Below are 25,732 nucleotides of genomic sequence, written 5' to 3'. Positions count from 1 at the left end.
AAGTGCGTGACACCATCACCCCTCACGTCTGGAAGCACTTTACAGTTTAGACGCAGCCTCTGAGACCTGAGCCATTGGTTCCTCCTCACCCTCCCTCTGCGGGGAAAGAAGCTGGGGATGAGGGGCAGCGTCTGGTCTCTCCACCTAGGTGCTGAGACTCCCAGGGTCCCAGCATGGAGGAGGTGGCAAGCCACCCAGCTGGCCCGAGCTCTGAAGTGCCAGCTTGCTGCCTGTGAGCCTTCTGATAGGACGTCAGGACGATTGGAGCCCAGCCAGAGCGACCAGGCGATGGTTTTTGGAGACAGGACCCAGTGTGGGTCCTAACACGCCATAAAGACCTTCTTAGTCTAAGTACAAGATCTGGTCCCGCCTGGAAACCCTGCAACAGGGCAGAGGGTGGAAACTGGTCACTCTGAGGCCTGATCTCCTAGGAGCTGTGGCTTTGCTGTTACCCAGTCAATGCTTCTTTTGCATTTTTGAGGTATTTCCCACCGTTTCAAGTTAAGAAATGCAACCTATAAAACCAACTTCCGTGTTCTCTTGAAGAGTCTGCAGATCCAGCCTCCTGGGCCCTCGTCCCTCTGGTGACCAACCAGTGGCTGGCCCAGCCTCACTAGAAGGGATCATAGTCTCCGGTTTGCCACACTCCCCACCATGCTCTGTTGTCCCACCCCCACTCTGTAGTCCTCATCTACATTCCCTGTCTTGCCAGCTCCCAAATAGAACATCGGAGGTCTAGGAAAGCTCTTTCTACAGAGCAAAGGGTAAGGCATTTAGAGTCAGAGGGGTCCCGCCCCTCCCCACCCATGTGATTTTAGAAGCCAGATGAAACAGTGCTCAGCAAAAGCTCCAGAAAACGGGGCCGCCTTTGCCATCACTTTTAGGGCAACACAGAGGTACTCTGTGACCCAGCAATTCCACCCCTGGGTATACACACTCAGGGGAAACGAGAAACTACGTCCACATAAAGACTTGCACACGAATGGCCCCAGCAGTATTATTCACAACAGCCAAAAAGTGGAAACAACCTGAATGTCCATCAACAAATGAATGGATAAACAAACGTGGTCCATTCATACAGCAGGATATTATTCACCCATAAAAAGGAAGGAAATCCATGCAACTACATAGATAAACATTATGCTAAGAAGTCAGACACAAAAGGCCATACATCGTACGATTCTATTTATACGAAACGTTCACAACAGAGAAATCTATACACGGAAAGCAGTGGTTGCCAGGGGCTGGAGAGAGGAAAGAATGGGAAGCAACCATTCTTGGGTCCTGGGTTTCATTTCTGTAGTGACGAAAATGTTCTAAAATTAGCGAGTGGGGACGGTTGCACAACTCTGTGAATATATTAAAAGCATATAAAATGAACTGGATGAATTTAAATTTAAATGGATGAATTTCATGGTATTGGAATCTCAAAAATAAATAAATCTTTTTTTTGTTTTAAGCAACATAAGACAGGAAATAAAACAGAGTGGGCTAGAGCAGGGCTTGGCAAACTATGGCACACTGTCAGTTTTTGTAAATAAAGCTTTATTAGAACACAGCCCGCGAAGCATCCTCTATGACTGCTTCAGAACGACGGCTCGGTCAAACATCACGTCCCTAAGAAACTGTCCTGACTTCTGTCCCCCACGCACCAGCCTCCAACCTTCCCTGGGGTCGGTTCCCCCAGCTGTGCAGCGCTTTCACACCTGCATCCAAGGTGATGAGAAGCAGCACCTGCTGAGATGCATGTGCCCCTCCCCCCTCCCCCACAGCCTGAGCTGCGGGGGCAGAAGCACCTGGCAGGACGCCCAGCAGATGGAAACGCCCAGCCGCCGGCTCACTGAGAACCACTACCTGCCGCCCGGCACTAAGCCCCGCACACACTTCCCACCAAATCCTTGCAACCCCCCCGATAAACACCACTATCTCAGTTTCACAGACCAGACAACAGCTCGGAGAAGTGAGGCGGCTTACCCGATAAATAAATAGGAACAAGGGAACTGTCAGATGCTCTAGAGCAGTGATTTCACCCCCAGGGGGCATTTGGCAATGGCTGGAGATACTTTTGGTTATGAAGCTTTGGGGAGTTCTCCTTCCCTCTGGTGGGTGGAGGCCAGGGATGCTCCTGAACTTCCTATGACATACTGGAGCCCCGACCACAAATCATTATCTAGCCCCAAGTGTGGATAGTACCCGGGCTGGGAAATTCCAGTCTAGAGAATTCTTTGTTTTGTTTTGTTTTGTTTTAAAGCAGAGGCAGCTGAGATGGTCAGGGAAGATTTCAAAGGCAAGGTGTGCCAAGGTCTGGGCTGAAGTTTTTTGGGAGATCCCTCGGCCTGAAAGACATCTATTGCCTGACTTAGTTTCTCCAATAGGAATCTCAACTGTCAGGTTTCCCTCTGCTCCTCGGCCACGAGGTCGGGCTACAGCCAACACAGCCCACTTGGTACCAACAACAGATCTTCTAAGAATCCCAGGACAATCCAGTATCAGACTCCAGTGACACAAAGTGAAGGATGGTGCAGAGGCCGGCACAGGGACATTTCCTGGCGTGCACACATGCGCACACACACACACACACGTGCGCCCCACAGTCTGGACCAGGAAGCCAACTCCGGCCCTCAATGCCAGGCAGGGAGAACACTGCCACTGTTTAGAGTGTACTGACCCCGTGACCCTCTCCCACCGTCCCACAGCTCCACGACCCCGGACGTCAGCTTCCCAAAGATGCGTTCTACCCAGCATGACCCTGTGCACAGGCGCAGAGTCCCCCTCCAGGAAACGCCAAAGCTCTCATCTCACAGGCACTGCTGCAGAGGCCGGGGTGTGCCAGGCACGGCCATGGCCCTGCTGCCCCCGAGCGCCTGGGGGCCACTCAGAGCGATCCCGACCTCTTCGGTGCCTTCCCAGCGCCAGCTTCACCATCCTGGCTGGGGCAGCCCTCCCTGGGGGACAGCAGGGTCAGACGAGAGGGGACAGAGAAGCAGGGGCACCTCCTCACCTTCAGAGTCCAGGGCCTGGATCTTCAGTTCCAGGGGCGAGTCCTCCAGGTACAGCTCGCGGGTGGTGGAGACGATCTGAATGCCGTGGATGAGGTCGACGATGGCATCGCAGCGCAGGACCTGGCCCGTGGCTGGAGGGACGGGAACGGACCGGTCAGCACAGAAGGCGGCACCCTGACCGCCAGGGTCTCGCCGGTCAGGTGCTCTTGCATTTTGGCAAAGATGAGAGCAATCAACAAAACCAGCACCCCGAAATGGGGCCGGGAGAACCACACTAACCCTCAGAAGCCAAGCCGCTGACCAGCACACGGGCCTCCTAAAAGGCAGCACGGACCTGTGCACAGAAAGGGCTCGGAGACATTTCAGGTGCCCATCTCGTACTCCTCCAACGTGAGCACCAGCATTTAAAGCGGTGTGCGAAAAAACTCCTCTGAGAAAATCTAGTTTTATTCAGGGTGTGACCACTAAGTTAAATGACCAGGGTACTTTATGAGGAGTTAGCATCCAGAAAGCTGAGGCTGTTCTGAATGCTCGTCCCCACGCTGAAATCAGGAACTGCGCCCTGAGTCAGTCTGTGCGTTTACACGGGTGCTTTTACACAGACTATCAACTGCACTATCGAATACATGGGTTATGTGAGCAAGCACACAGACTTTTTTACGTGCCCCATAAAGAAGATACACAAATGGCATTGCCTGGAGAATTCTCCAGTGTAAAAATCACAGCATGTGACACAAAATCATTCTGACCATTCTCCAGGCACCATATAAAACCCTTTGTGTGCTGTTAATGGTACCTTGTTAGAAAGCAGTCATCAAAATCCTTACAGATAGTTCATATGTAAAACTGGGACTCTATCCTTGGTAGTAAATAACTTAAAACAACCCAAAAGTGGGGCGCCTGGGCAGCTCAGTTGGTTAAGCATCTGACTCTTGATCTCAACTCAGGTCTTGATCTCAGAGTCTTAAGTTCAAGCCCTGCATTGGGCTCCATGCTGGGCATGGGGCCTATTTAAAACAAATTTTTTTCTTAATTGTTCTCTGTATAAATATAACACTGAAACAAGCAGCTGAAAACAATCTAAATGTCCAATATAAGGGGATCCTTACAGGACAACCCCCCGTGGGAAGTGTTATTCAGCTGTTAAAAATGACTATCAAAATGAAAACTTTTCATATCACGTTAAATGGAAGAAAGCATGACAGAAAATAGCATTGTCTTCTAAGCATTTTACAACTATGATGTGGTCAATTAAGTATGGGGCAGTAAGAGAATCACAAAAAGAATCACAACAATTTTCTTCGTTTTGATTCAACCCCCATTGAAGAGTTATTTGGGTAACAAATAATAATTTAGAAAGGAAAGCCAGGGGCGCCTGGATGGCTCAGTTGGTCAAGCATCTGACTTCGGCTCAGGTCATGATCTCACAGTCCGTGAGTTTGAGCCCCACGTCAGGCTCTGTGCTGACAGCTCAGAGCCTGGAGCCTGCTTCGGATTCTGTCTCCCTCTCTCTCTGCCCATCCCTGGCTCATGCTCTGTCTCTCTCTGTCTCAAAAATAAATAAAAACATTAAAAAAAATTTTTTTTAAAGAAAGGAAAGCCAGCCTCCCTCCGTGAGGGGGGAAACAGGACACAGCACCAGGGGGAGGGACGGGGGGTGGGGGGGGGTGTTGCCTGCATGGCCTCTCCTCCTGCCTGAGCATCCTCTGACCCAACAAGAGAGGAAGCGCTGCCACAGGCCTGGGCAGGCTGTGTGGCCAAGGTCTCAGTGGGGTGCTTCCCGCCTCTTGTCCCGCCACGGGTCCCAGGGCACTGAGCTCTTACTGATGTCCTCGGCGAAGATGATGCTGGTCAGGCGGGCGGGCTGGGATAGGCGGGCCTGCACCACTGCCTTCTGGGAGCACTGCGCTTCGTCCACGCCCAGCGGCTCTATACTGGCCACCTCCGGCCGGGTCGATGACCTACAGCAGGAAGATGAGACTTCACTCTCTGGGGTGGGGCTACCCCGAGAGGCACAGCTGGGACCAGAAGCCAGAGCTGCAGGTCCCTATCCGGGGCCCCATCCCAGACGCCAACACAGAGTAGAGGTGGGCGGTGTCCAGGCGGTTTCACACCCAGGGGAGAAAGGGGGCCCGGCTGAGGCCCCTCAAACGCAAGCATGACCACCGAAGGACATGGGACCTCCCCTCCCGAACACACACACACTGAGCAAATCAAACAGGGGACCAAACACATGGGAACACCTTACAAGCCTTATAAGACTTCTCTATGGAACAAGAAATAATTCTCAGGGCGCCTGGGTGGCTCAGTTGGTTAAGCATCTGACTTCAGCTCAACTCATGATCTTGTGGTTCATGAGTTTGAGCCCCACGTCGGGGTCTGTGCTGACAGCTCAGAGCTCACTTCAGATCCTCTGTCCCCCTCTCTCTTTGCCCTCTCACTCTCTTTCTCTCTCTCTCCCTCCCTCTCAAAAATAAACACTAAGAGGGCCACCTAGGTGGCTCAGTCGGTTAAGCGTCCGAGTTCGACTCAGGTCATGATCTCACAGTTCGTGAGTTCGAGCCCCGCATCAGGCTCTGTGCTGACAGCTCGGAGCCTGGAACCTGCTTCAGATTCTGTGTCTCTCTCTGTGTGTCCCTCCCCCGCTCATGCTCTGTCTTTCTCTCTCTCTCTCTCAAAAATAAATAAACATTAAAAAATTAAAATAAATAAATAAACATTGGGGGGGAAAAGGAAATAATTCTCTATCAGTGGGAAAACTGCCTTTGCTGTCAGGTGAGGAGGAAACACAATGGATCTGTGCTGACCTCTGGGCCGGGCCTGGCACAGAGCAGCCAAGCATTAGCCACCCCCCAACAGGTCCTACGAAACCTGGAGACCACCAGCTGTGAAGACAACCACAATCGTAAAGTCCCAGTGCACACAGAGATGCCATTAGGGGAAAGACGAGAAGAAAGGCAGATAAGCTCAAATAAACCAGCAAAATCTAGGAGATGGCTTCCCATGGAGAGACGGGGCCCCACGACAGGATGAAGGGACGGCGTGATTGGGGGAGTGACCCAAGGCCAGTGCCACGGCTCCCCACCTATGACAGGCTGACGACAGTTCCTGGGCCAAGGTGGGATGAGAAGTAGTGGGGGTGAGCAGAGAGGAGACTCCACAGAAAGTGCTGGGTGAGCATGTGCCATTACAGCTCTCTGCAGACAGGGTGCTCATGGAAGCTTCCGGGGAAGGCGTCTCGGTGAAGACCACACAAAGATCGGGGGGTTCGGGCACGGCCCGGAGGTGGGCAGCAGCCAGGAGGGCTCCAGGAACAGAAAGACTAGTGTGATCTGAGGCCTGGGACGCCATTCCAGGAGACCAGAGGCGTTGGCCAAAGCCTGTGCTCCTAACCACCACCCCAAGCCGCTAATGGCCTTTCTTGAGCAGTTTTCAAAATCTGGAGTCGCATCATCAGGAAAACGTAAATCAGAGCCACAATGAGATTATCACCTCACGCCCGCTAGAATGGCTATTATCAAAAAGACAAGGCGAGGATGTGGGGAAAAGGGAGCCTTCATGCACCATCGGTGGGAATACAAATTGGGGCAGCCACCGTGGAAAACCGTATGGAGGTTCCTCGAGAAAACTAAAAACACAAGTCCCGTAGGATTCATCAATTCCACTTCTGGGAATATAACCAGAGGAAATGAAATCACTGACTTGAGAAGCTATCTGCACCCCCGTGAGTACTGCAGCACTATTCACAGCAGCCAACACACTGGAACAACCTCAGTGACCATCAGTGGTCAAGTGGATAAAGAACATGTGGAACACACACACACACACACACACACACACACACCCTCCCCCCCCCACACACACACACAAATATTACTGAGCCATAAAAGAGAAGGAAACCCTGCCATTGGGTGACAACATGGATGGACCTTCAGGGTGTTATGCTAAGTGGAGTAAGTCAGAAAGAGAAAGACAAATACTGTATGATTTCACTTACACGTGGATTCTAAAAGCAACCAAACTCACAGAAACAGAGAATACACTGGTGGTTGCCAGAGGCAGGGGGATGGAGGAAATGGGTGAAGGGAATCAAGAGGTACAAACTTCTGGCTATAAAATAAATAAATCCTGGTGATGCAAGGTACAGCATGGTTACTACAGTTAACAATCCTGTATTGCACGTTTGAAAGTTGCTAAGGGAATAGATTTCAAAAGTTGTCAACACAAGAAGGAAATTGTAACTATGTATGGTGATGGATGTTCGCTAGATGTACTGCGGTGATCATTTGGCAACATACACCTGTATCAACTCATTCTGTTGTCCACCTTAAACTAATACAATGTTCTGTGTCAAATATAGCTCAATAAAACTGGAAAAAAAATCTTCGAAGGAGATGGTGGGGGTTGAGGTCAAAGAGATGGCAGGAACTGAGGTCAGGGAGGCTCGGGGGGCCACAAGTAAAGAGCTCAGATTTATTCTGGGAGCCATGACAAGCCAGCAGGGGATTGTCAGCAGGTGCACGATCTCCTCTGATTCACTCTGCAGAGCAGAGAACAAGGTGTTGCGCTCAGGGAGCGTGCAGGACCCAGGGGAGGGGTGCCCACCCAGCACTGTCCTAGGAGCTGCACTCTGCACAGAGCAGGTTCTACCAGTCTTAGCTCCCCTCCCAGCCCTTGGCTTAAACTCACTGGAACTCCATTGATCTGGGGTATTCAGAAAGAAACTTGTAAGAAACCAAAAATGCCTGGGGCTAAAAAGCAATGGTGTGAAACCACAGCCCAAAAGACATCTATCTCCACTTGTCACCGAGTGCCTCTCCCGGGGCCAGGCAGGCACAGTGGCACCTCCACACACACCTAGGGATGCTTGTGTGGCACAGACATCACGAGCCCACGCTGAGCTGCTGGCAGGATGCCTGGAGATGGACCAACACCGCCACCGGAAGTACTCAGAACATAAACCTCACCTACCGTCAAGGGAGGGAATCCAAGCCCCCGAGGACACAGAATCCGAAGCAGGCTCCAGGCTCTGAGCTGTCAGCAAAGAGCCTGATGCGGGGCTCGAACCCACGAACCGTGAGATCGTGACCTGAGCCGAAACCAAGAGTCAGACGCTTAACCGACTGAGCCACCCGGGCGCCCTAATAGACTGTTTAGAGCAGTTTTAAGTTTGCACACAACTGAGTGCTAAGTGTGGAAAGTTCCATACTCTCTACCCCCGCACACGCACTGCCTCCCCCGCTGTCAACACCCCTGGACAGAAGGCACACTTGTGACAACTGGGGCGCCTACACGGACACAGCATCATTACCCAGAGCCCATCGTTTGCGGGGGGTTCACTCCTGGGGTTGTACAGTCTGTGTATGAGGACACGTATCCACCATCTGTAACATCACACGGAACAGTCAACTGCCCTAAAAATGCTGTGCTCGGCCGATTCATGCCTATGTTTTGAAGTTCCTATTAAAAAGTCCTATTCAAGCAACGGGTGAATTAACCTTAATTATACCTATGATGTAACCCAACATACCCCAGGCCTTATCATTCCAACATGCAGACCAGCTGCATCCCAAGCTGTCACTGTCACACGAGGTGAGTGGTGAAGGCATGCGACGGCCAGCTCAGAGGACTGAGAGCCAGGCAGGCAAACACTATTCCCAGCTTACCACTTGTCCTGGGGATATCCTCTAATCCCCCCCCCCCCCCAAAGGACCAGCTCTGGAGTTGGTGGGTGCTGAGAGCTCTTGCCCCTCTTGAGAAAGTTCCCCGTCTTCACACTTAGGGCTGATACAAGGGCACGAAGTGCAGCCTCCAGATAAGAAAAGCAGCGTGCCTGGCCTCCAGCTGCCTGGAAGGAGGTGCCCACCCCACCCACCCTCGGGCCTGCAGTGAGCGGGCTGTCCAGGGTCCCAGCCAGAAGACAGCGCGATCCGCGCAGGCAAGGGAGGGCAGCCTCCAGCGCGGGCATGTGGTGGGATGTGAGCCCTGCACCTGCTCGCCTCGGCTAAGCTGGGACAATGGGAGCCAGGCTCCCTCCTCACGGAGCAGCTGGGAGGGCCAGAAGGCACCTCATAAAGTGACAAAGAACATCAACAGATGTGGCAGACAGCCAGGATTGGGACAGACTGCACCACGTTCCCCTGCCCGCCCGTTTCACCCGCGAATCTTCTCTCAGCACCAGGGGGCTGCATGTGAAGCTGGTAAGGCTCACGCCACCCCCCTACAGGAGGGCTTAAGACAGTCATTCCAGTGGTGTTTCTGTTACCAGCAAAAGGGTTCTTTTCAGTTATCTGAGTCTTTCTGGGGCGTCCTGAGGCCTGCCTGCTTCAGCCATACTTTTCTTTTTTTTTTTTAAGTTTATTTATTTTGAGAGAGACGGAGAGAGAGCACAAGTGGGGTAGGGGCAGAGAGAATCGCAAGTAGGCTCTGCACTGTCAGTGTAGAGCCTGATGCGGGGCTCGAACTCACGAACTGTGAGATCGTGACCTGAGCCGAAGTCAGATGCTTAACCCACTGAGCCACCACCCAGGTGCCCCTCAGCTATACTTTTAGGAGGCACAAAGGAATTATGTGCCCCTGTCATGGTGAAGTCCAAGTGGATTCTGGATGAAACAGCACACTCAAAGTGTTGGGAATTACAAAGGGAAAGGTACCCTCAGGACTCGAGCTCCGAACAGAGACTGCCAGGGGTAAGGGGTGAAACATGGGGTGGCGGCAAAGGGAACTTGAGCGTTACTGGCAGTGTTGGATTTCTCACCCAAAAGAAACAGACTGGAAACAAATACATAAATTGTAACCCATGGCTAATTCCAATGGTAACATTGTGGGTATGCATTATGTTATTCTTCGTTATTTTCTATACTATTTCAACTTTGTTCTTTCTTCCTTTATTTTGAGGGAGAGAGACAGAGAGTGAGCGCACATGCAAGAGGGAGGGGCAGAGAGGGAGACAGAGAGAATCCCAAGCAAGATCCGCACCGTCAGCACAGAGCCTGACGCGGGGCTCAAACCCACAAACATGAGATCACGACCTGAGCCGAAATCAAGAGTCAGACACTCAGTCAACCGAGCCACCAATGTGCCCCAGAACTATTTCAGCTTTGAAATGCATACTTCCCCCTAACACTGGACACAACTTAGAAAACTACTGCTGTGCCCTCTTTGTACAGGGAAGCACACTGAGGCTCAGAAAGACAAGGGGACCTAGTTAAAGGTCATGCCAGGGCCAGGATACACGTGATCAAGGCTGGGTCTGGGTGTGTTTTGCTACTCGAGTCCCCTCCCAACTACACAGAAGGGCTGTGTCTGCATCTCACAGCTCTCTAGGGTGGGCTCATAAAACCCCACAGATGCCCTGGAGACTCAGGCTGGCTCCTCCCAGGGCTGGGAATGGAAGAGTTGGCCACACATATGCAATTCTGGAATGTTTCTGCGTCTAGGATCCAGCAAGAGAAGACTCGCTTTTCCAAAGGGGGAGGACGGGCAATTCTGGAGACACAGTGGCTAATCACGCCGAGGCAGGCAGAGACAGGGAGTGCCAGAGGAGATAACAGAGGTGATGATGGGCAGGCGTACCTCACATCTGGCTAGTGCTGAGACATCCAGGGACCATGTTTCGATTAAAGTATAAAAGCGGTGGGCACCTGGTTGGCTTAGTTGGAAGAGCATATGACTCTTGATCTCAGGGTCGTGAGTTCGAGTCCCATGTTGGGTATAGAGATTACTTACATAAAACTTAAAAAAAAAGGGGGGGGGGACGCCTGGGTGGCTCAGTCGGTTAAGCGTCCAACTTCGGCCCAGGTCATGATTTCACAGTTCATGAGTTCGAGCCCCACGTTGGGCTCTGTGCTGTCAGCTCGGAGCCTGGAGCCTGCTTCGGATTCTGTGTCTCCCTCTGTCTCTCTCTCTGCCCCTCCCCAGCTCATGCTCACACTCTGTCTCTGTCAAAAAATAAACTTAAAAAAAAATTTTTTTTAAATGTGTATGTGTGTGTGTGTGTGTGTGTGTGTGTGTGCGTGCGCGCGCGCGCGTGCTGGGGGAATATGGTAATTAATCTTAGGGGTCAGCTTGACTGGGCCACGAGGTTAACTGGGCAAACATTATTCTGGGTGTTTCTGCAAGGGTATTTTTGGATGAGATTAACATTTACACCAGTAGACCGAGTAAAGCAGATTGCCCTAATGTCGGTGGGCCTTACCCAATCAGTTGAAGGCTTGGAGAGCCCAAAAGGGCTGATCCTCCTCCAAGAAAAAAAGAATTTCTCTTGCTGACTGCCTCTGAATTGGGACATTGGCTTATTCTTGCCTTCAGACTCAAACTGAAACATCAGCTTTTCTTGGGTCTCCAGTCTGCCAGCCTTTGGATGGGAATTACATCATTGGCTTCCCTGGGTCTCCAGCTCGCCAACTCACCCTGCAGATCTTGGGACTTGTGAACCTCCATAATCATATGGGCCAATTCCTTGTAATAAATCCCTTCGTATATAATAAAATTATATGCTATTGGTCCTGTTTCTCTAGAGAATCCTTACTAACACAGGGAGGGGCTAGAAGATAAGAAAGGGGATTGTGCACCACATGTTAAACCAGGGTTGAATACTTACATCCATCAGATTACTTATCCTCCAGCTGGCCTTCTGGGAAAACAAAACTGAGGCTCAGAGAGGTCAAGTAATTTTCCCCAAGCCCCACAGCTGTCAGTGGCAGGGCCAGGGATCACAGCAAGGTCTGTGCAACTCCAGGTCAGATACTTCTCCCTCTTCATAAGTATTTTCACCGGGGTATGATACACACAACAGCAAAGAGGAGTCATTTACAGACGAACTATTTTTTAAATGAACTCTTTATGTATTTCAATTCTTATTCTTTCACTTTATTTTTTAAAAATTTTTAAAAGGTTTATTTGTTTTGAGAGAGAGAGAGAGAGAGAGAGAGAGAGAGAGAGAGAGAGAGAGAGAGAATCCCAGGCAGGCCCCACAATGCCAGCACGGAGCCTGATGCAGGGCTTGAACTCGCGAAGCACGAGATCATGACCTGAGTGGAGGTTGGATGCTTAACCGACTGAGCCACCTAGGTGCCCCTCAATTGTTATTCTTTCATGGTAAAGTGTGTTACGAAAAACAAATGTATCAAACTCATGAGTTCATAAATGTTTATACTAAAGACAGTATCAATTTCCCAAAAAAGTGAGTCATTTTGTAGGAAACAGTAAGCAAATTCCAATGCAGGTCATGAGTAAGACAAAGCCAAACTCTGACAGTGGCCCGAAGCGTCTGCAGCTTCACGGCGTGGGAGACAAGGGGCAGAGGGAGAGCGACCTGGTCCCACCACGCCAGCTACACCTTCTCTCTGGCACTACTCTATCAGCTGCCATTTCCCCATGCTTCCAGAAAAACAAGGACAGAGCAGCCTCACGCACTGACGTCAGGGGCTCTGGAGACCAGCAAGTCCCCTCTCTGGTTGGGCAGGTCCCACGGCGAGGAGCAGAGGAGGCGATGAAAGATGTGTCCCATGCCACAAGACCGAACGTGGCGGCCGCACACATCCCAGGCAACAGTGCACGGGATCCTCGGGACAGACCCCGGGGGACGGGGCTCAGAGACAGACAAGCACTAACAGCCTAGGAGGCAGGTCCGCGTGCAGCCCAGACAGCTGAGACGCCCTCTAGGCAACCTGCCACCCACGGAAGCCAGCTCTCTGCGGCCACAGCCCAATTCATTTGCACATATGAATGAATGAATGAATGAATGAATGAATGAATGAATGAATTTGCACAGCCCAATTCATTTGCACATAACACCGTGTTCCACCAAAGAGACAAGTCCTGGCTCCTACGGCTTTTCTGCTGAAGAGCCTTCCTCTGACCCCAGTTTAAATTAACTGTCAGTCCACTGACAGGATTCATGATGCCCCAGCTCGCACGTGCACGGTCCTTCCATACATCTCAGCCGGTGGTTGGTGGGCCCCGTCTTCCCACTGACCGGCACGCCCCAGGGCCCACAGGACAGGCTCCCAGGGCTCCCCCGGGCCCCTGGCGCAGCGTGGTAAGCAGCACTTGGTGATGGTGACAGGCCTCCCTCTGTTCTCTGTTGGTCTCTGCTACAAGGTGTCGTCCTAAGACAGCAGGGTGCTGCCACTCACCTGCTGTGTGGCCTTAACCAAACAATCTAATCTCTCCAGGCCTCTGTCTCTTCATTTGCACGGTGGAATAAAAATAGTTCCTGACGCAAAGGATCGGGGTGGATTAGATGGGATAGAAGATATAAAGCTCTCATTATGGGCCTTAAACATAGCAAGCTCTCAAGTTCAGGAAACACAAGGTTCTCAAATGAGAGGCCTTTCGTGCAGTGCTGACCACGAGAACTTAGCTTTTTAAGGGAAGGAAGACAATGCAGGTCCTTCTAGATCATGACCATTTATGCCTCACCGTGTCCATCCGTTTCCCTGAGCGAAGCCGGACCCTGGTCCCTGTTGTCAGGCCCCCATAGCAGCTTCATCAGGGACCCCCACCGTCAACGGTGGAGCCAAGGCAGGGTAACTGGCCCAAAACCACACCACCAGCAAGATCCCGACCCATCAGACTTCAAGTCTAGCCTCTGCCCGGAATTCCCTCCCACCCTCCCCCCCAGCTTTCATACCTCCATTCCTTTGCTTCTGCCGTTCCTGCCACCTCACATGCCCTTCCTTCTCCCAGCTCTCAGGCTACCAGCCTTCATGGCTTCGTGGCTCGCGGTAAATGGCAGCTCTTGCACGGCCCCATCCCCAAGCCTCCTCACCCCCTCCTCTCAGCCCCCACAGCCCCACTGGTCCTCATGCATTCATGCACCGAATCCACATTTGCTGGGTTATATGCTGTACTCCAGGTTATCTGCTGCTCTAAGTGCTGGGGATACACCAAGGGACAAGATATGCATTAATCCCCATCTTCATGGAGCTTACATTTCAGTGCGAAGAATAAAAACAAGTAAGTGAATGCAGGATCTTACACAATAGGGCTGTGGACAAACATAAAGCAGGGACGGGAAAGGTTGCGATTTTTGGGAGGATGGTCAGAGGAAGCCTTAACAGAGAGGGTGACACGAGCACAGACTGAAATGTCTCTGAAGGAGAGGCAGACGTTGGCCCTTTGAATATCTGAGGGAAGAGCATTCAAGGCAAACAGCTCAGCAAGCACAGATGTCTCCAGGCAGCGGCTTGGCAATGACCTTTTCCTGTCCAACTTCCCTCAGAGACAATGTGAAGACCGAGTCCGTGGCTTGTGGACTCCTTGGGGACTTCTTGCCCCCAATACCTTTAGCACAAGACTCTGGTACAAGGTTTGGCAGGTGCCCTGTATCAGGTTATACATTCTCTTCTATGCCTAGTTTACTACAAATGTTGAACCGTGAATGGGTGTTGAATGCACTGCACCTATGGAGACAATTATATGGCTTTTCTTCTTCATTCCATTGATACGGTGACTTACCGTGATTGTGAATGTTAAACCAACCTTGCATTTCTGGGATTTATCCCAGTGGGTCATGGTGACTCATCATCCTTTTTATAGTTTTCTGGATCTGACTTGCTACTATTCCGTTAAAGAATTTGTGCTTTTCTCCTGTGGATTTCTTATTCTTGTAATGTTTTTGTCTGGTTGGCAATAAGTGGAATGTTGACCTCATAAAAATGACCTAGGGTATCATCACTCCTTTTTCTTTCTTGACTTTATACAAAACATGTACTATCCATCCCTTAAGTGTTTTGTGGGATTTACACACAGGCCATCTGGGCTTGGAATTTTCTTTCTTTCTTTCTTTCTTTCTTTCTTTCTTTCTTTCTTTCTTTCTTTCTTTCTTTCTTTCTTTAATGTTTATTTATTTTTGAGAGAGAAAGACAGAGCATGAGTGGGGAGGGACAGAGAGAGAGAGAGAGAGAGAGACAGAATCCCAAGCAGGCTCCAGGCTCCGTGCTTATCAGCACAGAGCCCGACGTGGGGCTCAAACACACAACCTGCAAGATTGTGACCTAAGCCGAAGTCGGACACTCAACCAACTGAGTCACCCAGGTACCCCTGGGCTTGGACTTTTCTTTGTGAGAAGGTTTTTTTTTTTTTTTAATTTTTTTTTAACCTTTATTTATTTTTGAGACAGAGAGAGACAGAGCATGAACAGGAAAGGGTCAGAGAGAGGGAGACACAGAATCTGAAACAGGCTCCAGGCTCTGAGCTGTCAGCACAGAGCCCGACACGGGGCTTGAACTCACGGACTGTGAGATCACGACCCGAGCCGAAGTCGGACGCTTAACCGACTGAGCCACCCAGGCGCCCCTGTGAGAAGGTTTTTAATTAGAAACCTAATTTCACCAAATGTCCTAACTGAATGGAAGGCAAGGAGGATGTCATTCCCATTGGTGGCCCATGTTGGATTTTGGCTGGCCAGCCCCCATCCACCTCTCTCAGTAACAGTACCCAGCTTTTCTGTGGGTGCTGCCTCTCCTCACACTCTCAGACCATAAGGCTGCAGAGAGCTCACCCTGCTCCAGACTCTAGGAGACAAGTAGCTGGGGCCTGGCCAATCGGCTCTCTGTGTTCACCTGCCTGGAGAGGGGTTCAGACCCAGGCACGTGCCCAGGTGAGTCAGCCCGAATGGGTGCTGTGGCCTGTGCCCCCCTAGACTGGACTCTGGGGGCTGTACGGCTGGAACTGTGACCTTGACACCCCAGGAGGGTACCCGGCCAAAGCCAAGACCCAAGGACCGAGAAGCCAGGTCCTGCTGACGTCACACGAACCCCTGCAGCACAGAAGCGAGGGCGTTCAGTTCAGTTCCGGAAGCCAAAACAACATTCCTTGGTTTTATTTAAACTATTTTGGCTTGAACTTCCTGTTGCCTATAGGCAGAAGAATCTGGACGAAAGAAACACCCCTGACTGAATCCTTCAAGGCTTATTGCTTTATTTCATTCAAAGTACTGGTATTTTTTTCTCTTTTTAAGCAAAACCCAAAAAAAACCCTTGTATTCATTATGTGTTTACTCTGCCAGGCACAGGGTGAAACACAACGCAACTGTTTCATTTGCTCCTAGCATCCTGGTAAGACCCCCATTTGACACCTGAGATCTCCACAGAGATGTTAAGTCACCAGCCCAAGGTCACATTCCTAGGAAAAAAAAAGGCTCAGCCCAGCCTGGCTCTGGACCCGGTCCGGTCCGGTCCCAGTCCAGACAGGGCCCTACTCCCTCCTGCTGGAGGCACTGTTATTCAAAACAGGGCCAAAGGCCTCCCACCCGCCCTGGGGCTGCCCGAGGGGAGGGCCCGGGCTCCCAGACTCTAGCGGAAGAGGCCTCAGCCCCCTCCTGAATCACAACCCCACGTGTATCCTTTATCCTGCTTCTGAAAAGTGTCCTTGATCTTATTAAGGCCTATTGAAGGGACCCGGGTGAACCACCCACTGGCTGAGAAGCGCTGGCACCATCCCGTGTGGTCCCGGGAGCGAGCTGGCTCTGGGGACGGCGACCTGGTTCTTCCAGTAACCAGCTCATCTCCGGCTACCAATTTGCACAGGGAGTAGTCCTTCTTACCAAAAAGGGTTTTTTGTTTTTGTTGCCTTTTTTTTTTTTTTTTTTTTTTTTTTTAGGATTAAGTGGGGAATAATATAAAGGGATTCGCAGAAAAAAAAACAAAAAACTGGTTCTGCTATCTTGGCTCCCTCTGCCACACACACCCTTCGATATCTGAAGCCTCTGGATGTGCATGTCCGGCTTCCCCGGCAGCTGCCTGCACAGCTGCGGTCTGCCAGCCCCTTCCCCACCTCCAGGCCCCCTCTCTGTATGCTGCCCTCCAGGGGTCCAGTCACGTCCAGGTAACCCTTGCATCGTTTTCTTATTTTTTTCTTCTAGATGGATTCTTCTTTAAAGAAAAAGCACTTTAAAAGGAAACCCTGTGGGGTGGCTCCGTCGGTTAAGCGTCCGACTCTTGATTTGGGCTCAGGTTGTGATCTCACCGTTCGTGGGTTTAAGCCCCACATCAGGCTCTCTGCTGACAGCGCGGAGCCTGCTTGGGATTCTCTCTCTCCCTCTCTCTGCCCCTCCTCTCTCTCAAAATATGTAAATAAAACATGTTAAAAAATAATAATTTAAAAAAAATTTTTTAATGTTTTATTTATTTAGAGAGAGAGAGACAGAGAGCAAGCAGAGGAGGGGCAGAGAGAGAGGGAGACAAAGAATCCGAAGCAGGCTCCAGGCTCCGAGCTGTCAGCACAGAGCCCAATGCGGGGTTCGAACCCACAAACCGCAAGATCATGACTTGAGCCAAAGTTGGGACACTTAACCAACTAAGTCACCCAGGCACCCCCAAAAATAATTTTCTTAAAGGAAACCTTGTATCACTAGTGAAAATGAAAAGCCCATACCGTTTGCCCTACATCTCTGGAAACCATAAAAACAAATGTATCAAAACAATGTTACCAGACTCTGGGGGGGGGGGGGGGGGGGGGGCATGTCTGCTCTCAGGAGACACGCAACTATTCAAAGGTGTTAAGGAAAGCAGAATGGTGGTTTCCAGGGGCTGTGGGGGGAGGAGGGGGGCAGTTTCTGTCTGATGGGGCAGAGTTTCAGTTGAGGATTATCAAAAAGTTCTGCACATGGACGGTGGGGATGGCTGCACAACAGTATGAATGTGCTTCAAGCCACTGAACTGTGCACCTAAACAGGATTAAGATGGTAAATTTTGCAAGATGCATATCTTTCCACAATTTAAGAAACAAACAAACAAAAATGTAAGCTGCATATTGGCACCAGAAATCCACTTTTATTTTGAGGAAACCTAACGGGCTGACAGTGGCTTCTGGAAGGGTCAGTCAGTCTTTCCCATTCCGCGGGACAGAAGGCCAGCTCACACACACTGCGTCAGGCGCTCTGGAGCCCCACGGCCTTGGGGGAACCACTCACGACTCCTCAGAACACAGGAACAGGAGCTGGGCAGGGGAACCCAAGGCCAGGCCAGAAAGAGAGTCCAAAAACGAGAAGTGAGAGATGCACAGGAGCAGGGGGTGGGTGGGAGTGGAGGGAAGCACAGCCCGCCTCCCCTCCACCTGCAGGCTCCAGCCCCTCTGGGGCAGAGGCAGGGCCTGCAGGGAGGAAGCCACCCAACTGTGGGGGCAGAGTAGGGCAGAGCAGACCGCAAAGGAGGCAGGAAGAAAACAACCCAGCACCAGGTCAACTCAAGTCAACACACATTTCCCGGCACCTCCCTCTGTGAGTCGTCGAAGGGAACTGCACGAGGCCCCGGCAGCCCCGAGCTGCAGGCCGACCTCGAGGCGGGTGCAGAGCAGAGAGCAAGGCCCTAAGAATGAACTGGTCCCAGGCTAACACGCCCCAAGTCCTGACCCTGGCAACCCGCTTCCTGTCTCCTAACCACAGCCCACAAGGTCCCACATGGCCCGGCCCCTGTCACCCTCTCTAACGTCGCCCTTCCCCTCACCAAACATGCCTTGTCTGTGCTCCTCCCCCAGGGCCTTTGCACTTGCTTCTCCCTCTGGCTGGTACCCGTTCAGGTCCCAGGTCAGCTTCAAGAAGGCTTCTCCTGACCACCCTGCCCAACATCGCATACCGTCTTCTGCGGCCCTTGTCACAACGTGTTGTTTTATGTCCTTCGCAGACTTCTTACCATAGGAAATGCAGCCATTCATTTCATCTCGGTTCATCATTTAACTCTCCCAGCCAGCTACAAGCTCCAGGACAGCAGGGCACCCACACATCTGCCTGTTCACGATCCCAGGCCCCAGGCCCAGGAGTGGCGCCTGGCTCGGGTAGAAGTCACAGACATTCATCCCCTGCTAAGTAGACCCCCAGGCCTCATCTGTGAAATGTGTGTTGCTGACCAGTGCACTTGGGCAGGATGGCCCTTCACAGTGAGCACTGATGGGCCTCCCGCTGAATCAAGCCCACTTTTGTGGTTAAGCTTCCACATTGTCAATTTTTTATTTCGATTTCAGGGCCTGATTCTCCAGTTTCCCCTGGGTTCTACTGCCTCACCTGTCCAGCTTCAAGCACGTGAACAGCCTCCGTCCTTCAGGCCGAGTCCGTGAGCTCGGCAGAAGGCAGCTGGCTGGCTGACTTTCCTCCTTGGCTCGGTGTGCAGAAGGGGCCCCGGAAGAGCCAGAGGAAACCCCGCCCCTCCTCTTTCTCTTCCACTTTCCCCAGGCTGCAGCGGGACTGGCCGAGAGGCCCTGGGAGGTGCGCTGCTGGCCTTGGACTTCACACAGCCGCGGGTCAGCAAGGGCAGAGGGACTGTCGGCTCTTACGTGCCCCGATTCGCCAAGGGTCATCTGAGGTGCGTGAGACGCAACACACGCCAAGGACAAGGGCCACTGTGTGGGGACCGCCACAGCAGGAAGGGCTCCCATCTGCCTCCCAAGAACCCTAACACCCGTGGCCGAGAAGTGCACGCTGGTTCAGGACCCAGCCTGGCCAACACGCCAGGCAGCTTCGGGGTGCCCTGGGAAGGCTTCTTCGGGCACAGGGAAGGAGGAGAAGTCTGGGTACAGCAGCTTAGTGGGGGCTCTAGGATGCCCTGCCTAGATGCCCTTTACCAGGCCGACCCCCCCCTCTCAGCGGGGGGCATGCTGCCTCTCATGGTGTGCACGCATAACCTTACCCACTCAAACACCCCTGGCCAATAGGGCTGCTTCACCCAGAGCCCCAGAAGGTTGCACAACACCCCCTTCCCCAGCGGCAGCCACTGGCTGACTGCGGGTGCGAGCTCAAAAGCTCGGCTTCACCTATACCTCAAGGGAGATGGCCGTGAAGTGCGTTTCAACTGCACAAGGTCACAAGAGTCACACAGACTTTCTCTGGGACCACATCCTTGCTCATGTCCTTCCTCTTCCCTATCCTGCCTCCCAGGAGAGCACACTCTCCAATAAACCACAGGCAACCAAGTCCTCGTCTCAGGCTGCACTGGGAAGCTGACCTAAGAAACTCACTTTCTCCAAGACAAGCCCAGGGGAGAAAGCAGAACCTGGGACTTCAATCACAGGGGAAAGTGTGAGCAGATGATGGAACACCAGAATGGTGCTCAGACACTCAGAATTTTGGAAGATAATGAAACACCCTAAAGAAATACTTGAGGGGCGCCTGGATGGCGCAGTCGGTTAAGCGTCCGACTTCAGCCAGGTCACGATCTCGCGGTCCGTGAGTTCAAGCCCCGCGTCAGGCTCTGGGCTGATGGCTCGGAGCCTGGAGCCTGTTTCCGATTCTGTGTCTCCCTCTCTCTCTGCCCCTCCCCCGTTCATGCTCTGTCTCTCTCTGTCCCAAAAATAAATAAAAATAAAAAAAAAAAAAAAAAAAAAAAAACGTTGAAAAAAAAAAAAGAAATACTTGAGACCTGGGCACCCGGGTGGCCCAGTCAGTTAAGTGTCTGACTCTTAATTTTGGCCCAGGTCATGATCTCACCGTTTGATTCATGAGATCAAGCCCCGTGTCAGGCTCCATGCTGAGATTGCAGAGCCTGCTTGGGACTCTTTCTCTCCCTGCCCCTCTGTCGCTCACATTCTCTCTCTCTCCCTCTCTCTCTCTGTCTCAAAATAAATAAATAAACTTAAAAAAAATAAAAAGAAAAGAAAAATACTTGAGCCTTAATGTGAGCTGGTGGTTAGCAGAGAAAAAGATACCAAATGACCCAAGTACCAAGCATGAGGCAATGTTAGAAAGGAGCTCCAGGGGGGGAATTAGTGACTAAAAGGAAGCTCAAATAGTGACTGGCCGTGTTACGCTGAAGGATTAGGGCCTATTTCTCTTTTTCTATATTTTCCCAATTGTCTATGTAATGCCATTTTGTATATAAAAGGATACCTTAAAAAAAAAAAAAAAAAAAAAAAAAGACCTGAGGCTCCTGGCTGGCTCAGTCGGTGGACTGTGCAACTCTTAATCTCAGGGTTGTGAGTCAATCAGTGGCTGGCCAATTAGCCGGAGGCCGCAAGTCCCGGAAGGAGGTGGGAATGGTGGCATCCCGTGAGCTCCCACTCAACTCAGAGACTATTGCCACAGATCTCCCTCGACTTATGATGGGGTCAGGCCCCGATAAACGCATCTCAAATTGAAACTATCGGGGCGCCTGGGTGACTCAGTCGGTGAAGCGTCCGACTCTTGATTTTGGCTCAGGTCATGATCTCATGGTGTGTGAGTTCAAGGCCCACATCGGGCTATCAGAGGGGAGCCTGCTTGGGATTCTCTCTCTCTCCCTCTCTCTCTCTGCCCCTCCCCCACTTGTATTCTCTCTCTCTCTCTCTCTCTCTCTCCCTCTCTCTCTCTCCCTCCCTCCAAAATAAACTTCAAAAACATATGTATTTCAAGTTGAAAATGCATTTAATACACCAAATGTACCAAACATCATAGTTTGGCCTGGCCTACCTTAACCGTGCTGGGAACACTTATATTAGCCTCCGGTTGGGCAAAATCCTCTAACAGAGACCCATCTGATAATGAAATGTTGAGTGTGTCCTATAACTGTTGAATACTGTACCTGGAAGTGAATAACAATGCTTGTAAGGGTATTGGGTGTTGACCCGCGTGATCGCATGACTGACCTGTAGCTGCTGCCTGCTGCCCAGCTTCGCGGAGGGAGCGTCAGACTGCATGCCGCTAGCCCAGGAAGTGATCTAAAGTCCCAAGTACAGTCTCAAAGTCCCAAGTACAGTTTCTGCTGAATGCCTATCGCTTTTGCACCATCATAAAGCTGAACAATCTAAGTAGAACCATCGCTGGTCGGGGACCACCTGTGTTTATGCCACATCACAGAGCCCTTCCTTCTCTGAGGCCCCGAGGACAATTTGCATTACGATCTCTAGGGCTCCCCAGGCCAAACACTGTCCGACTATCTGATGCTATAAAATCAAGAAAGAGGAAAAGTGTCAACTTTAAGGCACTGGCTGAGGCATGCAGTGGTTTCAGGGTAAACGTGGAACCTGGCTCCAAATTCAAACGATTGAGCAAAAGTTCCCCCAAGGTCCAGGAGAGTTTTAATTCTTTTGTTCTTCCATAGCAGACTTAACTTCCTGGATGAAGGGGATAGTTTCCTCCCAGGTTTAGATACCTGCGGACGTACAGCTCATCTGCATGCCAACTCTTAAAACCTCCAGAGGAAATTCTTCAAAAACTAAAGCAACAGAGAACTAAACTAGGAACAGCACTACTAAAAATAAATATTTTCAATGCTTGATTGATGGAAGATTTTCCTGTGAAATTAAGGGGAAAATCACCACCACCAAATACCTCTGAAGAGACACATAAGCTAAGCAGTCACACATTTGCGATGAAAATGATGGATCAGATGCAAAACAAGTCATAAGGTACTTAGCACTTCTCTGATGCATAGGAGATTAGGAATGTGGTTTTTTTCCCCCCTTCCTCCTAAGAAGCTTTACAAGTAAATTAAAAATCACCAGCCCCTCTCAGAAAAGAAAATGTACTTAGGCGGGAAAAAAGTGTAGCTACAGAATCTCAAAGGAAGCAGCACACAAATACATCCAAAGGGATTCATTTGAAGCCAGCTGTTTTTAACAATCAGCTTCCTCTTTCTTGCGCATATATCAAGAGAACAGACAACCTCCACCAGAGAAAAAGCATGTATCTCCTGGAAAGCATGGACTAGCAGTTCATCTTCCCACACAAGACAAGGCCCTAGTCAGGTATATAGAAAACTTTTGAGCCAAAGGCCAGCCTCTGGTACCAAGCCAGAAACAAGACCCTCCCGGGGCATAAGGCACTAAGCCCCAAATGCAATTGGCTGACTCAGCATGGCTTTATTTCACAAGGCCGCTTTCAGAAAACACATAGCTGCAAACAGCATCCTTGAGGAGGAAGACCGCTGCTCTGGGCCAGGGTGGGGGGTCAAGCATGTCTGCCTGATAGGCACACACTGATATCCAGACAGACTCAAAATATACATACGCACACCTGTTCTCTGAAACGTGATCACACCTTGTTGAGCCTCAGCACCGGCCCAGGCATCAAACAGGAAAAGGAAGGGACAGGCAAAAGCGCCTCATGGAAGCCAGCGGGCAGAGAACCGCCTTTTTTCATCTCTAGCAAGGTGGGGCCTCAGTCACACCCTGGCAGAAGCTGAATTCTCTGGCGGGTTAGATGGACGGTCTGAGCCACATTACCCTGCCCAGCCAGGCCTCTCGGTCTAGGGGGTAAGAGGGAACAAACGGAGGCCTCTAGTTTCATTCTTTTCTGGGGTTTCCGAGATCCCACCCCTCCACAATGAATGTAGAATTCCTGATGCCCCAGGAAGCGCGGAGGGGACAGAAAAAAAAAAAGCCTGAGTTTTGAGCATAAAGGCTTAACCCCACTCTGGACAACCGGAGGTGAATCACCAACCAGTCCTTGCGTTTCATTTCTCATCTGTAAAATGGGTCCCTAGGGTTTCCTTCGCAAGACCTTTCATCAAAGGTTTATGTTCCTCCCAACGATGCCGAACGGGTATGATTCTTCCCACGCACGCCTTTCATACTTCCCCACAAACCCAACTCCCACACCAGTCCGGCGCCAGGGATGAGTCCCCCATCACCGGCCAAAACCAAGAAACCTGCGTCTCCGGGCTAGGGCTTTGTAGGGCCTTGAGCATCCCCTCCCCAGAGTCCTGGACATGAAGGGGAAGAGTAAGACCACGCGGACCCCCATCCCCGGCCCAGGAGCTCCAGGGCACTCCTCTCCCCACAGGGGAAGTCCTGAAGACCCCTTTCCCTGGTAGGGCCTTCCCGGAGCCCTTCCTCAAGTCAGGCCGACTCTCGGGCTCCCTCCTCCCGCACAAACAGCTAGCTGCGGCCCGGGCCCCGCTCCCTTCCAGCCGGAGGCGCGCGGAGGCCCAGGCGGCGCCATGCGCAGTGACGGCGACCCGCGCGCAAGCCGCCGAGCTCCGCGCGGCCGGCCTCTCCGGCGGGCCTGGGCGGCCTGGCAGCGGCCCGGGTGCCCAGAAAGCGCGCGCCGGCGCACCTGCTGCGCGCGGGCCCGCTGGGGGCGCGCCCGGCCGCCCCGCCGGCCCCCGGGCGCCCGCCCCGGCCCCGGAAGCCGCGCGCTCCCGCCGGCCCCGCGCGGCCCGGCCCGGCGAGCCGCGGCCGCGCTCTCCCCGCGCCGGCGCACCTGCAGCGCGCGCCCGCCTGCCGGCCCGCCCGGCCCCGGGGCCCTCCCTCCTCCGGCCGTGGGCCGCGCGCCTCACCAGCGGTAGCAGCCCTCCGAGGCCTCCAGCGTGAAGTTCACGCGCGTGGCCCGCGTGAAGGGCAGCAGCACTTTGGGGATGTTGAGCTTGGCCGCCGCGGCGGTGGGACCCAGCGCCAGCAGCACCGAGAGCGCGAGCAGCAGCGGCGGTAGCCCCGGGCCCCGCGCCGCCATCCTCGCCGCGCTTCACCTCCGGCGACCCGGCTCCTGGCCGCCCGCGCGCTCCCCCTGTCGCCCTCCTTCCCCGCCCGCGTGCGCCGGGCCAGCAGGTGATAAGCGCGGGCGGGAGGAGGCGGGGCGAGGGCCGCGGCCTAGGGCCACTTCCTGGGCCTCGGCGGGGCCCGAGCGCGGGAACTGAAGGGGCCGAGCCCGTGGCGACCCCACCCCCGGCCCCGGCCCGCGCGCCCCCGACCACGCGGGGCGGAGGGAGCATCTAGAGCGCGCGCGCCCTTGGCCGCGCAGTGCGGGCGGGGAGAGGGTGGGTAATGTGGGACACGCGCCCCGGGACACGGTGGGGGTTGGGGCCCGTGCCCGAGCCACCGTAAGGCGGGGGATGAGAGGCTAGGGCGCGCGCCCACGTGGGGTCAGCCTGAACGCGTGCGCCTGCGGGCCACCCCTCTACCACGCGGGATCCGCTGCCCGGTTTTCTGGTCTCCGCGCTCAAACCCCGAGGTTTCAAACTCTCCAGCTGTACTGGGCGCCAGTGTGGAGCCTTGCGGCCTTGCCCGCAGCCACTCATTCAGCTCTGTTCGCCTCTGGCAATTGAGCCGGGCCTGGACGCGGCTCAAACGAGGCCGTAACCGTCAACTCGGTCGGGGAGGCTGACCGTCGACACGCAAAGGGTCAGGCACCCCGGAAATCTGGGGAAGCGGAGTGCCGAGGTGCACTTCACCCCGGTCTGTGCTTTCCAGAAGAGGGACCCGGGTTCCACAAGGGGCAGCGACCTGCTGAAGCACTGAGAGCTGTCTGGGTGCTTCCTCCCACTTCAGCCTCCACACTGCCCAGCCAGAGAGAGATTATGATCCCCATTTCTCCTGGAGGAAACAGGTTGAGTGGCCCGAAGATCACCCAGCAAGCAGTGCTAGGGCTCTAAGATCCCAAAGCCCTTGTCTTCTGGCTTCTGGAAGTCAGGGAGGTTACCCAAAGGGCAGATTTGGAGCACCAGCACTGCCGGAGCTCACTCTACCCCCTCTCCCCTCCAAAAGAGAAGAATGTTCAGCATCACTGAATTCATCTGCATGCAGAGATCTTGGATCTTACATTCAGTCTACGTCTTGTGCTCTGTGGTTTGTAGATGTCTTTGTCATGATTTGCATGAGGGAGTGGGTTCAGCAGACACAACGCGGCACCAGTGCCTCCAAAATGTCAATCTATTGCAAGGTGGGGGGGGGGGGCAGGTGAGGGGGGCAGTCTAGTGGGAGGTCAGGAAAGGGGTGGGGTGAGGGTGCACCAGACCAGCTTGTGTAAAAGTTTCAGGAAGTGTGCACTGAATTGTAACCAAAAAGGCACGCATTAATGCCACTGCCTGACAAGGAAGGAG

General features: G+C 52.7%; 1 protein-coding gene across 4 annotated transcripts in view; it reads right to left on the bottom strand.

Annotated features, from left to right (window-relative positions):
* NUP210 (nucleoporin 210) overlaps positions 1–24,581 on the bottom strand; it is a 109,246-nt gene extending 84,665 nt beyond the window's left edge. The window contains exons 1-3 of one of the 4 annotated variants that reach the window (XM_053898569.1): positions 24,194–24,581; positions 4,827–4,963; positions 3,002–3,133 (exon numbers count right to left, since the gene is read on the bottom strand). In XM_053898569.1, the coding sequence (XP_053754544.1) occupies positions 3,002–3,133; positions 4,827–4,963; positions 24,194–24,366 (442 nt within the window). In that variant the 5' untranslated portion in view covers positions 24,367–24,581. Of the gene's footprint in view, positions 1–3,001; positions 3,134–4,826; positions 4,964–19,008; positions 19,557–24,193 lie in introns of those variants that run through there. The other 3 variants (XM_053898570.1, XM_053898568.1, XM_053898567.1) reach the window with 3 other exon arrangements.
* Positions 24,582–25,732: the final 1,151 nt, after the last annotated feature.

This window comes from Panthera pardus, unplaced genomic scaffold (assembly GCF_024362965.1).
Source record: "Panthera pardus isolate Hobbes unplaced genomic scaffold, ASM2436296v1 HiC_scaffold_8, whole genome shotgun sequence".
NCBI lineage: Eukaryota > Metazoa > Chordata > Mammalia > Carnivora > Felidae > Panthera > Panthera pardus.
Note: the sequence above shows the minus strand (reverse complement) of the source record. Positions and strands in the feature narration are given on the sequence as shown.